This window comes from Ammospiza caudacuta, chromosome 5 (genome assembly GCF_027887145.1).
Source record: "Ammospiza caudacuta isolate bAmmCau1 chromosome 5, bAmmCau1.pri, whole genome shotgun sequence".
Taxonomy (NCBI): Eukaryota; Metazoa; Chordata; class Aves; order Passeriformes; family Passerellidae; genus Ammospiza; species Ammospiza caudacuta.
The window spans coordinates 67,047,321-67,064,584 of record NC_080597.1 but is presented as its reverse complement, the minus strand read 5'-3'; the positions used below and the strand labels follow the sequence as shown (position 1 = coordinate 67,064,584).

Below are 17,264 nucleotides of genomic sequence, written 5' to 3'. Positions count from 1 at the left end.
TTGCTATTTAGACACCTGAAGCATTTATAAACCAAATAATCTCAAAATAGCTAATTATGCACTTAAGCACAAATAGGTGACACAAGTTTAAGATTAGCTTTATTAATGAAATTACTATAATATGCTTTGGACTAATATTTTCATTCAAATAATCTGAAGATGTTATATTCCCTTCATTCAACAGCAATTTTGGAGATATTAAGAAATATACTACAGCATTTAATTTACATAATCTCATAAAATGTTCAGTTAAAAATTCATCACATTTGACTAACCAAGAATGTCAGTGTCAGGGCTAGTTACAGTTTAAAAATTTAATTATTTTTGTCATACACTTTGTACTCCATTTTCTGAGTCAGATATGCATGATTCTCCACGGTGTTAGAATTCACATGTATCAAATACCTACAATTATCATGAGAACATTCTCAGTTTATAACCACATACACCCATAATACACAAAGAATAATTAAGTAATTTATTACAGAGCACCTAACATCAGCAGTGAGTTCCTGGAAGGTGCATTTCCCTACGTTATTTAATGGAAAATAGAAATAGTTACATTTGGTTTGGGTTTTTCCTTTAACCGTGCACTGAAATGACTGCAGCATTCCTCATAATCTTTGCAAAGTAGACAGGAAAATTCCACCTAACTCATTGAACCATACTGAAAGGAAATTCATTATTTTTGCACTCCTGAATGCAGAACTCTGCCAGGTTTTCTGACAGATACACTGTGTAAAATTCCCTCTTTTATCTCAGCATAAATAAGTTGCTCATACAGCAAAATGAGAACTAACTGTGGTTTAGGAAGTTTTGGACAGAAGCAAGCAGCATTAAATATTACATGTGACAGCTGTGTATGAAATGTCAGAGCTAGCTATACTGTCACAACCAAACACTATCTAAATTTAGACAGATTTGATTGAATATTCCTCAAGCATCTAGTAAATGATGCTATTTATTGCTTGCTATTTAAGTGTGATACTTGATTTTAGATCACTACTGTCAATAATTTGAACAGTCTTACTGGCTCTGCTACTATTTATTTATAACAAAAATATTATTTAAAAGACATGACAGTTCTGCTTAGACTAGAAGAACAGCAGCATGTAATTTCTGAATTTAAAAGAGGCATTTATTTGTTTGTTTACTTTTAAATGGAAATTTAAGTTAAACTGTCAGGCATCACATTAATGGAAGTTTTAATAACTGATTAGTCCTTTCTTCCCCTTGCACACTTTGTCTTTGGTTGCTCCTCAAAGAGGGCTAGACAATCTACAAAAATCTAATTAAAAGAATTTTAAAACTTTTGTTCATGTAGTTGAGTAAGAATATAACTTGAATTAAATCTAATAATCCTCTTACACCATCTTGCCAGAAAGCAGGTAGATCCTTATGCTTCCTTATGCAGACACCAAAGCATGGGAGCAAAGCACATGAACTTAAATAGCAAAATTTCCTGTTATCCCCATAGATTCTACTAGAATCTGAAGGGCTTCTGCATCAAAGTTTAATACCTTCCCACACCATTATTTCCCAGCTAGAACTGTGCTATCCAGAGCAGTATTTGCCTGGATGCCACATGAGTTCTGACAGCACTCCATGAACTCAGAGCCAGCACTTAAACCCAGGCCTGTGACCGACCCCACCGCAGCACCCACAGCACCCACAGCACGAGGAAGCTGACACTCAGCTCAGGAGGGACTGAGCTCATATTATGATTTTTCTTTCGAGGCCAGCTCTCTACTTCAGAAATAGAAAAAAAATCAAAGCATGTTCATGTTCAAAAAAAACACCCAAACAATCAAAAAAACTATTTAACAGATCAATCTCAATGAATCTTCCTCTTGCAGGAACCTAGTAAGACAAGCAGAGCTCAAATAAATTTAAGAAACAGCTAAAGCAATATTTGATTCTCCAAGCTGTGAATTGGTCAATTCCAAAAAGAAATTTAAAAACAATTAAAAAGACTGGGTTGGACTCGATCTTAAGGTTCTTTTCCAACTTAATGATTTTATCACCCTATGACTCATTACTATGAAATTGTAGCAAACACCATCTTAAAGTCAATATTCTTTCCAAATGGAGCAAATCTGTGTTTAAAATGAACCGAAACATTTAATAATTTGATTAAAATTAACAGGTAAGCAAAAATGTTACTTTAAACTACTTAGAATGTCTCATGACTCATTATCCCACACACTGCCTACATAGGAAGCATTCCAGAACTACTAATATCTGGAACAAATGCTTTATGCACCCGTGTAGCAAAAGGAATGAGATCTTAACAGTAACATTTCTAACCTGTGACACATTTGCTAATTGGTCACTGAAGAAACCAATCAAATACCAAAGCAAAAAGCAAGGCAAGCTTCAAGTTCACAGTATCCCTCTTTGGACAAAACCAACTCCCAACAACTATTTCTAATAGAATAAATATAGTCCTCGTATTACTAACATAGAAAAAAAATGCAGACTAAATAAAATAACTGAAGCATTAGATAAAAGCTAAAGAGAAAAATTGGGCTGGCTTTGAAATAACACCAAATAAGTCAGACTAAGGAATAGAACCCACAAAATGTATACAGCCTTGTATGTTACTAGAAGAGAGTTCAAACAGGACAAGAGTAATTCATTTAAAACCTTCAACAGATGTTTGCCAGCTTTTCTTTCAGCCTGTAGAATAGGACACTTAGACCAGACTGACTTAAGCATAAAGACACACATGAAATTTAAAATAAAATACATGGACTTGTAAATTTTTGGATTCAGGTACTGTAAAGCTCTCTCTCCACAACTTTCCTATCCAATTCTGTCAGACTTGAACTTCACAGTAGAAAGCACAAGCTGAATTGTGCCTGTTTCTCAGCTGCCACTGGTCACAGCACAAACTAAATACCCAGTGATTTCTACTCTTTCTGCTATGGGGTCAGGAATCTCTTGCAAAAATCAAGTGGCTTTGTACCTTGGAAGTGTAATCTCTTAAATTTATCACTTCATGACACATCAGACATGAGATTAAAATTAGAATGCAAGCTGCCAATCCGTGTTACTGTACTCAAAATACATCAAGGCTAGTACAAGAAACCCACAGTGGAAACTTTGCTACAAGACACTGGACAGGTTGAACAGCAAATGAAGCATTCTCCAAAACCCATACTGCTCTGCCTGAATTTTCTTATTTTGTCCACTCCCCTTTTTGAAGTCTCCCAACAGTAACAGTTACCTACCACCATCTGGTGTTCTTGTTCTGGGGCAGCTGCTAGCCCTTGCAGTTTATGTCCCTTTTCCCCTTCCCAACTGTTTTCATACAACCAAAGGGAGATATTACTCATTACTTCTAAGGTGGCATTAGTCTTGGAATTTCCACAGCTACTGGAATTTGAATGTGCCAGAAATCTTTCAATGAATTAAGAATCTGCATGATTAGTATCTGGCAGAAAATACTTCAGTAAATTAGCCATGTAGTAATAGTGTGAATCACAGATTACGTCACTGATTTAAACCAGAGAAGTGACAGATTCTAAAATTATGGCACCAATCTCTTTTTAGAGATAAAAGAACGGAGATAATTCTCAAGGTTTCAGCAGCTGCAGGCTTAGTTCTACAGAAGCAATACCATTTATACCCAAAGGCCACTGTCACTTTTGTAAATTCCCTAAGAAATCAAAAATTAATTACAACTAAGTATTTCTTTCCTAGGTCTTCAGTATTGCTCTTATTAGATATTTGAAATCAATATTGTTTCAAGATGTTTGTATATAAAAAAATAGTCAATCTATTGTACATAAAACATAATTTAAGAAAACTGTTAAGATAAAATGTCATCTCAAGAAGCAATCAAGTATAAACTCATGGTAGCATCCTGTATGTTTATTCAGGTCTAGGTATCTAATACTAGATTGCTCTGAGTTTCTTAAATTGATATTTAGTCTGTTACTAGAACAAACACTTAGGCAAGTGATAAAGACAGTGTTAATTAGTTTAGTATTGAAACAACAAGGACAAAATATGAGTTTACATTTAATATAACCTCTGGAACCCAATGAATTCTAAAAATAAATCTTATGGTGAAACAAGGAGGGCACAGACTCCATTTTGCAAACCTTAAGGTAACTTCTATTCACATCTTTAGAAGTATGAATTGAGTTTTGAGCTACTTGCAATCTTCAATTAGTGCTTCATATCTTTTTATGACAAAGTGTTATGAAGTGTTCTTTTTGCTTAGAATTCAATCATGTGATAAGCAGACATCTAGCAGAAATTATGTGCAATTTTATGTACCATACAAAATTAAATGCAGGCAGCTTTTGAATACAAATTCTACCCAGCTCTTCAAACACATTTCTATGTTCCTCAGGTGTTTTAAATTACTAGCGCCTGCTACTGCTACATAGTAGGAACCCTTTTATCATTATGTGCATCACTTATAACTGTACAGGGAGTCATCTCACTATAAAGGAGAGCACCAATACAATGCCAAGTGTGAAATTTCAGAAATTTTGTGAAACATTCAAAAGGAAATGTGGTACCTTGGAATTGAAGCTACTTTAGAAAGGTGTATCTGTTCAGAACATACAGGAGATCTCTTAAACACCAGTACCACTGCCTTGGACAGGGACAGTGCCATTGTACTTTTTGGTTCAATTAAGACAGAGGTGTAGCTTCCTTCTTGTCAAGTGCCAAACCCAGCAGGACCACGACAAGCTGAGAGTCAAAGGCTTGGAAATAAACCTCTCACTTGTGCCAGAAATTAAATACAGGTGCTAATGAACCTTTGGAGATGCAAACCACTTGGTAATCGTGCTTGCTGCCTGACAACTACATGGCACATCACCAGCAGCTAAACATGCATGGCTTCAGGTTTATCTAAGATGCCAGTACTGACAGCAGCTTGATAAGATTAGCAGTTGGCTATTTAAATGTATCAGAGGCCAGCATCCACACTAATGTCATCTAAAATACTTGGAAATCTCTCTCCAAAATTCAAAGCCCAAAAACTTGTTAGGATTTTGAATGGAACTTCAATATAGCAAATAACTATCTGCTCTACAAAACTGAAGTAAGATTTAAATTTGCTACTTCAAAAAAAATCAAGTGGCCTTTTTCTCCCATACTAAGTAGTGTGCTCAGAAACAATTACTACCTAATTTAAAATCATGGTATGAAAGAATTTGATTAAAGATCTTCTTGAACACGAGTTTCAGTGGTTGTTGTATGTGAGCCCAATCTAGAAGATCAATGCTGACTGCTCCAAAACAAAGAACCAAGTCCTTTACTCTTATAATGTCTACCAAGAGAGTTACCATCAATTTCTGCCAACAGAGTACAGCATGCCTCATCCAGTCTTTCAAATGTATATCTAATAAACCTCCCAGAAAACCACAGTGCCTTGACATTGCTCTCCACAGTGTGCTTGGCCTTCATGGCCTTTTACAATGCTCCGTGCTATAAATACGGCGTGCAAAGACGGGCAGGTTCAGAGGTACCAGGGCAAACTTACTAAGCAGGCTATCATTAATCACAACCAAAAATGCTTTATAAAAAATTCTCCTCTGCAACAAAGGCACACTTTATGGAGGTTGTTCTGGCAGAAAGATACAACAAAACAACTTGAAATAACAATGTATTTTCATTGCAAGCCCCATTTCCAATTCAGAACAAAACTACTGTTGCTCTATCTACAATTTTGACAGAACCTACTGTCCCAGCTACCACATAAAACTATGTAACTGCAGAGCTGGGACAATCAGAAAACTGAGTGTGCATTTCTAGCAAAACAGGAAAAATATCTCTCATGTAAATATCAACTGATTTTATTCAAAGCTCTACTTGTTACATAACACCAAGGCATTCGTTGCAAATGTGATAAATGGGTACTGTCAAAGTTCATATCAGGGAAAATGCAATTACACTAAAAGCTCTCCCATTCTTGTAGAAACAAAGCAATAAACTTCAGTTCATGTAAATTTTCAATATTCATCCACACCTAACTTAAAAGAGTTTTTCATCCTGTAGCTCAAAGACTAAGATCTACAAAAATAAGGAGAATAAGAATATTGATAATTGACCTAAATGCACTTCAATGTCACCAACTCCACCAGAACTCAGATGGACTGAAAGTGACAGAGATTCAAATGGAAAAAGTTCCTAGATATCAGTGGACAATTTCTTTCAAATACAAACATTTTCATAACTCCTATTTATATTTGAAGCAAGAAAGAAAATTCATGAGCATAGTCCACCTTATTTTTTGTTACATGCACATGCATTTTACACATAAAACTGCCCTGAAGTAGGGTGAACAGTACTTAAAAATACAGCTTTTTTTAGGTTTTGTTGTTGTTTAAACAGAATTAGTATTTAACCAGTCTCACATTAAACTGAGACAGCTTTGAAGTATATAAAAATTTCAACCCCCTCTAAGACACCCAATAATCCAGAAGCAAGGAGTAAGACAGACACCTACATAAACAGGTGCTGGGCTTCAAACAAGAACGTAATCAAAGGCTGATCTAACCTAACCCCAAATGCTGCTCTTTCCAGAACAGCAGATAGAGAAAATAATATAAATAGACCCTCATCTGGGAATTAGATGACAGCTTTTGCTAGCTAACACTGCAGCCCTAAAGCATATTAGAAGGGATCCATGTCAATGATTTAAGAGCCTTATGCTTAAGCATTTATATGCTTTAGAAAGAATATAACACCTTTGCCAAGAGTTTACCAGACTTATTAAGGATCTGCACACAGCTGAGAAATCCACTTTCAAAATGCTTCAAGACATATTTAATGCATCAAGAATACAGTCAGCACTTCAATGAGACTTCTCAACTTATTTTCAGTCCAGCACTGTATAAACCATTACTAGCAGACATGAAATCAAGAGGATTCAAAATAACATTTCTTTAAATAAAACCTATAAATACTCAAAACAATTGTCTGGTTTACTCCCAATTTGTTTATTGCAAGACCCATAACTCCAGCAATAGAAAGTTTTAAAATTGCATTCCAATACTGCATTCACACTGGGTTCTATTTTAATATTACTACAACTTTCCTGTTGCCTCCATTCTCTTCTCTGCTGTTTGACACTGGGCTGGCAGCTGCACCTCTTGCCCACAAGCATCTTGCATTCACCAAGTGCTAGGTAGAAGAGGATTCTTCCTAGTCAAGCCTACAACCTACAAAAGAGAAGAGCATGAAGAAGCACATATCTGATGCTCCCTGTATTTGGAACAAAAAGAAACTCCTACCTCTAACTGGCAATCAGCACATTCCTTAATGTGGGCTGCCTCTGTCTCCCATTGTAGCAAAGAAATCTTTAAAAAGTGGGTTTTGAATAGACTTTAATGTGTCTACCAAGTGGACCTTGCAGGTCCTGCAAATTTCACATTATTCCTAATCCAATTCTACAGTGAACTGTGACATAGAAAAACAGAAATTTAAAGCATCCTATTCTGCATCAATTTTCCCCTCCACCTGCTACTCTGCATTTCCAGCACATATCTCTGCTCCTCATTATGCTTTTAGTCAGGTCCTCATCAGACCATTATGAAATACCAGTTGAATTGACCACTCCAGCAGCAAACTAAGTCTAATCAGGACAGCCAGTCTGAATACTCAACCAGCAAAAAACCCCTGAATTAAACATTTAAAAGGGACAGGGACAGGGCAAAGCTACTCAGCCAGATGCTGCAAAAGCACTTTCCTTTTTAGCAAGACAGAGCTTCTAGAATAGCTCTGCTGCTTGTAAGACAACATCCACTGCTTACTTCCAGCATTCCAACACAGATTTAGAAAGCAGGCAAGAACCTCTTTAGTTTTGTTGGAAACTATTGAAAACCCCCAGAGATTCAGAATGTCCTTACAACAGTGACCAATAAAAAACTTGCAGCATGATTCAAACAACTACAACAGCTTTGTCATGTAAAAAACCCCAAGTCATATGCAAAAACATATTTTATCAACTTTGCAAAAGGCAGATAGGATTACAAGTAGCCATTTGATTGCACCAGTACTTTCAAGTCAAGAAACAGGTCATATTAAATTCTAGACTATTAATTATAAACCCACTTCACAGTTTCAACAGGAATTTTCATTACAGTACATTGATTACTTCTATAAAAACAATCTGCTTAGAGCAATGATTGTAAAGCCCTCCCATCCATTCTGGTTGCCCAGATATTGTTAAATTTCACTAAATATTTAATTTGGTACCTTTGCTAAGTGTATTACTCGCTACAAGGGCAACATTACATTTCTAACCAGAACGTTTGAAAAAGTAATGAGGTCCGGTCGATTTCAGAAGTTGAAGCACAGTATATATGAATGTGTTGACTCCTTTAAATAAGTTGCTTCACAAAAAGAATTTTCTAATTTCAATACCAATTTTATAGGGACATACAATATTGAAGTTTACATGTATTGGTAAATATAAACACCAAGTGCCCATGTAGGCACACACCTATCAGTCAACACAGCAACTTGATTATCAAGTTGTAACAAACCATACCAGAGGTGGTCTTATTTAAAGCATCAATGACTCTTAAATTACCAAAGCCAGAAAACCAATTTATTTACTTATCACATATTTAACAAGAATTTACTTGCAAATCTCTTATTAAGAGAATTGGTTCTTAACTGCTTCATGGCAATTAGCCCCATCAGCTGAGATCCTGAAAGAACTATACTAAAAGTAACTTTAAAAAACAACAGAAATATGTTTCAAAGGAATTGAACCAAAATGAAAGGAAGTCAAAATCTAACCTCAACAGGTAACACACTTTCAAACCAAGGATTGGTGCAGACAGGTATCTGTGACTCGAGGTGATAGCCAGGCCTATAAGTTTAAAGCTCCAGAGTTTTTAAGAGTGTAAGTTTTTAACTTCAGAGACCTTGAAGCTGGCTCCACAGCTTTGCAAACTCTAAGGGCAAAACCATGATGATGGGAAGCTTCTTCCAGATCCCCAACTCTAATACTTCTTACACCTGTACAATATAATGACTATAAGCAGTGACAAATATGGCTAATTACTCTACAAAATCACTCCTTTACTTCCCATTCTTGCTAAGAAATCTTATTTTGTCCTGTCTGTTCCTACTTAATGCTCAAGAACAAAATATCTAGCATTAAGAAAAAGATGAGTTCAAATCTCTTCTTGCAGAAGCCTACAGTCCTGGTACACAAGTGTCCCAGCAAAACCAGTTTATTTTTGTCCTAATAGTCTAATTTCAAAATCTCAGTTATCCTTCCACTCAGAAATGTCACTAAGTTAAGCCACTAAAAGAAACTGAACTTCTAAGAGTGAAAAGTTTTGAGTGAGAAAAATCCAAAGTTCTGATTTTTCCAACTACTCTATATCCCTTACCAACTTCAATACTTTGTCAATACAGAATCTTTCAGGTAAAGCCAACCAAGTTCCATTTACAGAATAATTATGTAATTTACACAAAGCCTGAAGTAACAGCAGGGCACTGAGCAAACAAGGGGAATGAATAGAACAACAAACCTAGGTAAAAGCTGGACAATGACTAAGATTCAGAATTGGAAGGTTTTATTAATACAGGTTCTCCTATACATGTCTTGGGAAAAAAACCACAAACTTTTAACAGCTAATTATCAAATCAGTTAAGATCTTTATTTCAGTGTTTCCATGGCAAAAAAAAAAAACAAAAACAAAACCCACCCTCAGACTTAACAGAACATCTTAAATATCTATTTTCTACACCCAGTTTTGCTGTACCACATTTGCCAGATAGCATGTTACAGGAAACACTGCTAGACAGCAAAACTGACTTCAGAATTTTATGCCCTCTGAGCCAGACTCGTGGCTTGGTTTCAAATTATTTAGCCAGATTTATATGTTGGCTACTCAATTATTCCTTCTCAGAGGATCAAAACAACTAAAAGGTTAAATGTGGCAGCAAAAGAACCCACTTTGGCAATATGAGTATTTAAATCACTGCAGCCTAACTATAGCACAGAGCCCCAAGTTCAAGTTGTGCCAACACAACCATGCAGGAGCTGCGCTGCAAAGTCTGGTTCTGATGGGAGTTAAAATTAACTTCACAAAAAGAAGCTAGCTGAAATCCACAACAACTTTGGGAATATAATACATAGGACAGAATAAACTGTCATATACAACAATGATGATACAATAAACTGTGCTGCAGAGAAAAAGTAAGAAGACACTAATTACATCATAGTTTCTTACAAAATTTATGAGTGATCTTGAGGTAGCACTGCTGCTGGGAGTGGACAGCTTACCAAAAGCACCTTACTAGAGCCTCTAATTCAGAAGGAACACAGCAGCAGCTTTATCCTGTTTTTGAATGAAAAGTTCAAAAAAACCCCATTTCTCAAGCTTAAAATGTTTTCTAACTCTTAAAATATTTTTAAAATCCTTAATACTTCCTATAATACAACTAATGTTATGTATACATGACTAGACTTTTAAAATCAAAATTTTATAAAAGTAAAGTCACTGTTACTAGTACCATAACAAAGCACATAATGGACAGTTCCTCTTTAACTCTTTCTAAAACAATAGGCACTAAAGTAAATTTTGTCTTAAGAATGCTAAAGAACTCACATCATGATATAATCATAGTGACTTTATAAAGTAACTTCCAAAAAGAGGAAATACAATAATGCAACAGAAGACCTGATATCACTAAAGATAATTTATACTGAAGTCTATGCACACATTAAAGACCAATATGATGATGTGAACTTTTACACCAACATTCAAATAGACTGAGACAAGCACAAAAGAACTCACGCTGCAGCAGTACAAACACAACCACAACTCAAGTATGAGTATGCTTACTGCACAGCCCTGAGTCTCCTCTCACAAAGGCAAGGGGGATTATTACACTGTGAGAATCAAGTCACTCCACACAAGCAACGTCCTGATTGGCAGAGTCCAACTGCACCATAATATAATAAAATGCAAGAGAACCCAAATAAAATGCAAGAGAACCCCTAGTTCAGAACTCCTGCTAAATCTAAGGAGACAGGCAGGAATGGGGGGCAGGGGTGCTCACAGTGACACAGACAAGACCAACAGCAACCAACCAAACCCAAACATTAAACACTTCTTTTAGGTATCAGAAATCAGCTGTAAATAAGAGGTGAACTTTGTAAGCATCTGTAGATGGCTGTCTCTGAAGGCACGACAGGAAATAGTTTGGTAGAATGGTTTTAGACTAGGCTGGCATAATTTATGAAGATAAGGTCAACAACTCTGAAATCTGCCATACTTGTGAGAAAAAAGCTTTTCTGAGAGCTCTCCTAAGTTCAGACTCCTAAAGTCTTTCTTGTCTGCAAGTGTGGAGACAAAGAATATTCTGGAGGAAAGGCAAAAGAAGCAATGGTACAAGCAGCATAAATGTATTTTTTCAGTGCAATGTGGAAGAAGCCAGGTACTGCCAAGCACTGTGAGGATGATGCTGCTGAAAAGATGAGTATGCAGCAGGAGTCAGTTTGGCTGAGCAGACAAAGACGCAGGTCTGGAACAAAAGAAAAGCAGACAGAAAAAGATGCCTGAGATGTGAAGAACTAGAAAAACAATTAAATAGAATTGTTCTAGTTACCATCTTAAGGAACAGGAAGCTGCAATGGAAAAGATTAAATGCAGCACTGCCTGCTAAATGTCACTTATCTTTAAGAACATGACATGCACACGTTCCAGTATGAATCACAAGGATCTATTCAGGAACAGAAAGTGGCTCTGCTAGTCAGGAGCACAAAGGTATCCACTGAACTCACATCTACAGCTGTGATTATCCAGAAAGGAGACACACAATGGCAGCTGTCAAACACATGGCCTGTGACTTCCTGGAGCCCAGGAGCTGCTCCTAAAGAATGTTTAGGACATGTCTATTGCCTGTTTCATCCAAGATAAAAGAACCTAAACACCAATTTGCTAAGCTTGGTGAAGGATGTGATAATTCCAAAGACAAAGTGCTAATCCTATAAAGTCATGGTGCCAGTTTGAATGTATTCATAAAACCTGATGAGTTTAACCTCACACCAGAAGGCATTCCACTAAATGAGGACTGCCTGTTCTCCTGCAGTTGGCACAAACTCAGTCTTATGTGCTCTAGCTAATTCCACAGAAATGTGCTTGGGGATGCACACCTGACCAGGATCACATGTCCATTAATGCAGCCCACGGACTGGTCACTCAGAATCACCACCTCCCAACATGAGAATTACATTCATTCTGCAAGCATCACTACAATTTTTATTTGCTGAATATTAAAAGTTAAGATGAGGAACCATGGAAGAAAAAAAACAACTTGGATCTACTACTTTGTCTGGAAGACAGCCAAAATATAAACTGCTTTTCAGAAATCTTACACTAAGTATATGAGTTTATCTGTTAATAAAATAGAAAAAAAGAAAATATTACTTCAATTAGGACACAAGTTTTGGAACTGTCAATTTGTCACAAATAAACTGCTTAACAAAAAGTTAAGTATACACTTTAGTATGTTGAACTTTTAGTGTTGGTCATATATTATATTGCACTTATATTTTTTGTTCAGTTCTCATGAAACTTAAGTTACACATTGATTGAAAATAGTATTAAAGTAAATAAGCTTGTTTATGTAATGGTTTTAAAAGATAAAATCATCGAATCCCATGTATAAACAAGCATTTTCCATCTGGCTTACCAACTACAAGATCAAGTTCAGCTTATTTCTAAGAACGATGGGTCTCAGAAATTTTCCAGGAAAGGCTCTCCTGCTGTTGGGATAGCACATTGAAGTGCACAGAATTACAAGGTTCAAATAACTATACATGGATAATGCTTGGAATCCAGCATTTTTATTCCTAATAGCAGCACTGAAAATTTTATGAAGTGATGAATCAATTTATAGATAGGACAAAAGAAGGAAGACAATCCAGTTCAACAGTATTTTGTGCACATTCAATATATCTGCTTATTCCTAGAGACAAGAAAACAAAATATATATCTAACATGCATCAGTGATATTGTTCACAGTGATGGTTCAGGTACAGCAATGCCACATCTCTCTCAATTAAATCCCTGCAATATCCTGCTTTAGAAAAAAAAAAATTAGAAAATCATATGATGGAATAAATTAAATTTCCAGTCTAGAAATTGATTGATTTTATGAACACATCTTCCCTCAACTGAGCGTTCTAGCTCAAACTTCAGCAGGATTCTCTAATCACCATGCAAAAAAAAAATTTATATATGCTGGAATAAATCCAATTTAATGGGTCAATTATAATAATAATAGGTGTACAGCCACATGACCTTTTTCTACATATACAAGGTGTCTCAGATGCCACTTGCACATTGCATTTTTCTGGCAGCAGACCACAATTTTTACTTTTCCTTTTCCTTCAGTGTCTTTTTAGCAGAACAAACCCATAAATAGATGCAGGAGTACAACTGAGTAGATGATAAACTCTGACGTGTGGGCTGAACAAGCAACTGGGAAAGTGAGTGGTGAGAAGAAAGTGACTCTAGTGGAAATAACTTTAAATACTTTTGCCACCAGATAAAGCCTTCACTTCACATTCAAGACACCTGACAGACTTGCAAGGAAGAGGAAGGGAAAATGCTTTATCTCCAAAACACGTGAAATACATATGAGCATCCATGGGTGTATGCAAAAACCTCATCCAGAGTTCACTGAACATTTAGGTAACCATTGTTTAAACAATCATGCCAGCGCTGGTCCCAGCAGAAGCCAGGCTGCCTTCACACCTCATTTTAGCAGGGGAGAGGGAAACGCTGACCCAAGAGAGCTGCTGCTCACAACACCCTGGGAACCCACATGCATTTGACCATTTGTTCCATGTCCTCAGATCTCATGGGAGCCCAGCAGAGAGGCTTTCCAGCCTTAGAAACAGAGAATTTATAAAATTTAAGCTCATAACATAGGACTTAGTACATAAGAGCATTAAAATAGTGACAAAATCCATTCTTAAGTTTAAAGCATCTTTAAACAGACGTCATCTGTACCCAAGAATTAAAAAGAAAAATAGGAAAACAAGTACCAAACTACATGTACTAAAAGTTCCATAGAGAACACCAAAAAACCTGAAAATTAATTTCAAATGCCAGATGACACAAAGTGTTATATTGCCACTTTTTAAAAAGGCAGGAACATCTGCAGTATTGCTATTATCACACACAGGAAAACCTTTCCATACAACAAGCTGAGGATTCCAAAGGTGTTCAGGACTAGGCACAGTACCAGCCCAAAACCTGGCAGATACAGGTTTCCACCAATAGGCTTCCACTTCCATTTCCTGGAGAACAATTCCGGCTTTTGTTTCTGGCTTATTTCACAAGTTAAATTTTAAACCTAGAAAAGCATTTTAGGATCTTTGTTTTTCCCATTCTAGGTTTGTTTCATTTCTTCATCTACAATACAATTCGCTCTGTCTTTTGTCCTTTTCTGGAGCCATCTTAGAATTTAGCAACAGAAAGTTATTTAAGTGGTCTACTACGTTTGTAGTGAATAGAGCTCTACAGGAGAGCAAAATCAATGTCGAGGGGAGTGAGATATTGGGCATCATTTAAAAACTTTGCCTGAAACATCACCCCTGAGAGGGGAGCGGCAACTCAACAGCTATTTTAATTCGCTATTAGACCCAGTCTGGTGTAGCTACACAGAATATACTGCGAAACTTCCCACAACATTAATTCAATGCAAATCTTGCAGTATTCAACTGTCCCCAGCCTACAGTAGTTTTAGTCCTGAACAAATGTACTCTACGTACTCAAATGTACTTCCTTTTTTCTTGCAATTCTAAAAATAACCTTATCTTCACACACAAAGTACATCTTAAAACACACAAAAAGGTAAGCTTTAAGTACTTGTGAGCAAAACCGAAGAATACACCATGGCACGCTATAAGTCATTATGTTACCCATGTAGTAAGTCCACCAAGGTGGTACTTCCCGCCGTAAGATCCCAGAAACACAAGCAAGTTCCACAAAATAAAAAAAAAAAAACACCAAAAAACCACTCAAAAGCTAAATGGTGCTCTGCCTTTTGTTCTTTTGACACTTTTCTATACTTTACTCTCGCAGCAACAGTTTAGGAGTTGCTCGGGTCTACAAGAAATATTAAGAGTAAATATCCCCCCAAGGTAACGTTTCCTTCCTTTCAAAAGGGGAACAGAGAATCCAGTTCCAGGCGTTATCCCTTTGCGATAGGAGCCAGGGCCCGGACAGCCCACGCCGTGCCGCTTCCCGGGGCGCTGCCTCCGATCCTCCCTCCAGGCGGCCGAGGCGCCCACCTGCTCCAAGCGGCTGCAGCGCCTCCCGCGACCCCACAACTTCCGAGGGGCCCCGAGCGATACCCCGGGCTCCGAGGGCAGCACGCCCCCCGCCCAGCCCGGAGGGCTGCTGTAAAACTCTTACCACCCTCGGTGGGCGAGGGAGCTTCGGAGAGCGGCTGCCTCAAGAGGAGCCTCCCCTCACGGCATCCCTTACCTAAGAGGAGCAGCTTCACTTCCCTGGCCGCCTTCTCGCCGTCCTCCCGCAGGTTCCTGTCGATCATCTTGCTCCTCTCCACCGCCGCCTTGTCCTCGGCGCTCAGCGTGCAGCCCATCTTGGCAAGGGGCTGTTTGGCTCCGCCGCGAGAAGTGAAGCAGGGAGCGGCGGGGCTCGGCGGCGGGGAGGCGCTGAGGAGGGAGAAGGAGCGAGTGCTCCCCGCTCGCTCTCTCCTTCCTTCCCCCGCTCCCTCACCTGGGGCGCAGCGGCGTCGAGGGTACGGCGCGCCGGGCTCGGCTCACGGCCAAGAGGGGAGGCAGCGAGCCCGGGGGGGCGTGGGGAGGCTCGGCCGGGGCAGCGCGGAGCGGGGAGAGCGGGGCTGCGGACGGGCGGACCGAGGCCGCGCACCGGGGCCGCCGCTCCCGCCGCCGGCCCTGAGGCTGCTGCGCGCGCGGCACCGCCCCCGCCCCGCCGGAGGCGCGCGACCGCGCGCGCACCGCCCACGCCGGGAGGGGAGCGAGAGAGAGAGAGGAGGGGCGCGCGTGCACGGCGGGAAGAGCGGCGGGCGCGGCCGCGCGTGCGCACGGCGATGCCCAGGCGTTTTGGGGCGGGGGGCGGGATGGGGAAGAGCGCAGCGGGAGCGGAACGGGGCTGGGAGCGGGGACACAGCGGGAGCGGAACGGGAACGGGGCTAGAAGTAGAAGCACAGCGGGAGCGGAACGGGACGCCCCCGCGCGCGAGCCCCAGGCATTTCCCTGGGAGGGGCTCGAATTTAAACTGCTCGCGCGCGGGAGGTTCCATTGCTCGGCGGGGCGGGGGAGCGCCGGGCCGGGCCGTGCCAGTGGGGTACTCCGGGGGGGTGCTGGAGCAGAGCTCCTCGTCCCCCTGTCCCGCCCTGTCCCGCTGTCCCGCTGTTTCCGCTGCCGGAAGCCAGGGAAGCCTCTCGGGGTGCAGCCCCGCCGCCGCTGGGGGCTGGCAGTCGGCCTTCAGGAGGGGCAGTAGTAGGGCTGACTCTTACCTGGGCTGATCTGTCAACTGTACTTTACCTCACGAATCCAAAGCCAAAGGAACCGTCCCACCTCACGACTCAGAGCTGCGCATCCCGCTCTTTTTTGATGGACCTTCCTTCATCCGTGTATATAAGTGTTTAAATGGGGGAGGGGGTGCCAGGACCCTGGAACAGGGCTGTTCCCGGCGGTACCAAGCAGTAGGACGAGAGCTAACAGGGAAATTAGTGCACACATGGTTGTACCCGAACATGTGAGAGAGCTTCGCTGTGCAGTGCCCGAGCACTGGGACGGGTTGCCCAGGGGGGCTGTGGAGCCTTTCCCGCTGGAGATACTCCAATAATTTGGATGCAGTCCCGGGCCATGTGCTCTGGGATGGCCCTGCTGGGGCAGGGAGGTTGGCACAGATGCCCCACTATGGTCCCCTCCAACCTGACCCACTCCGTGATTCTCTGCCCTGTCTCAGAGCCCTGGCATGGGGCTGTCTGCACATCTGTGACCTGTCAGAGGCTGTTTTGTGACTTGTTTTGCTGTTTATTATAAAAGCTCTAAGGAAACTATGCAATGTTTACAAGTCTTTCCCCAGCACGCACATGTTGCACTTGGATTGCAAAAGAGAGATCCCGTTACCCGATAATAGGATCACGGAACAAATGGGGTTGAAGGGACCTCGGGATAATCCAGCTGAGCTGCAGTGTGACTGGGACCCACAACCCCGTATGGTCAGCACTGATAGGGCGAAGCACTGATTGCACTGAAATTT

At 40.0% G+C, this 17,264-nt stretch overlaps 1 protein-coding gene across 2 annotated transcripts in view; it reads right to left on the bottom strand.

Moving 5' to 3' along the window:
• GNAI1 (G protein subunit alpha i1) overlaps positions 1-15,920 on the bottom strand; it is a 33,564-nt gene extending 17,644 nt beyond the window's left edge. For both annotated transcript variants that reach the window (XM_058806070.1, XM_058806071.1), the window contains exon 1: positions 15,495-15,920. In XM_058806070.1, the coding sequence (XP_058662053.1) occupies positions 15,495-15,612 (118 nt within the window). In that variant the 5' untranslated portion in view covers positions 15,613-15,920. The remainder of the gene's footprint in view (positions 1-15,494) is intronic.
• Positions 15,921-17,264: the final 1,344 nt, after the last annotated feature.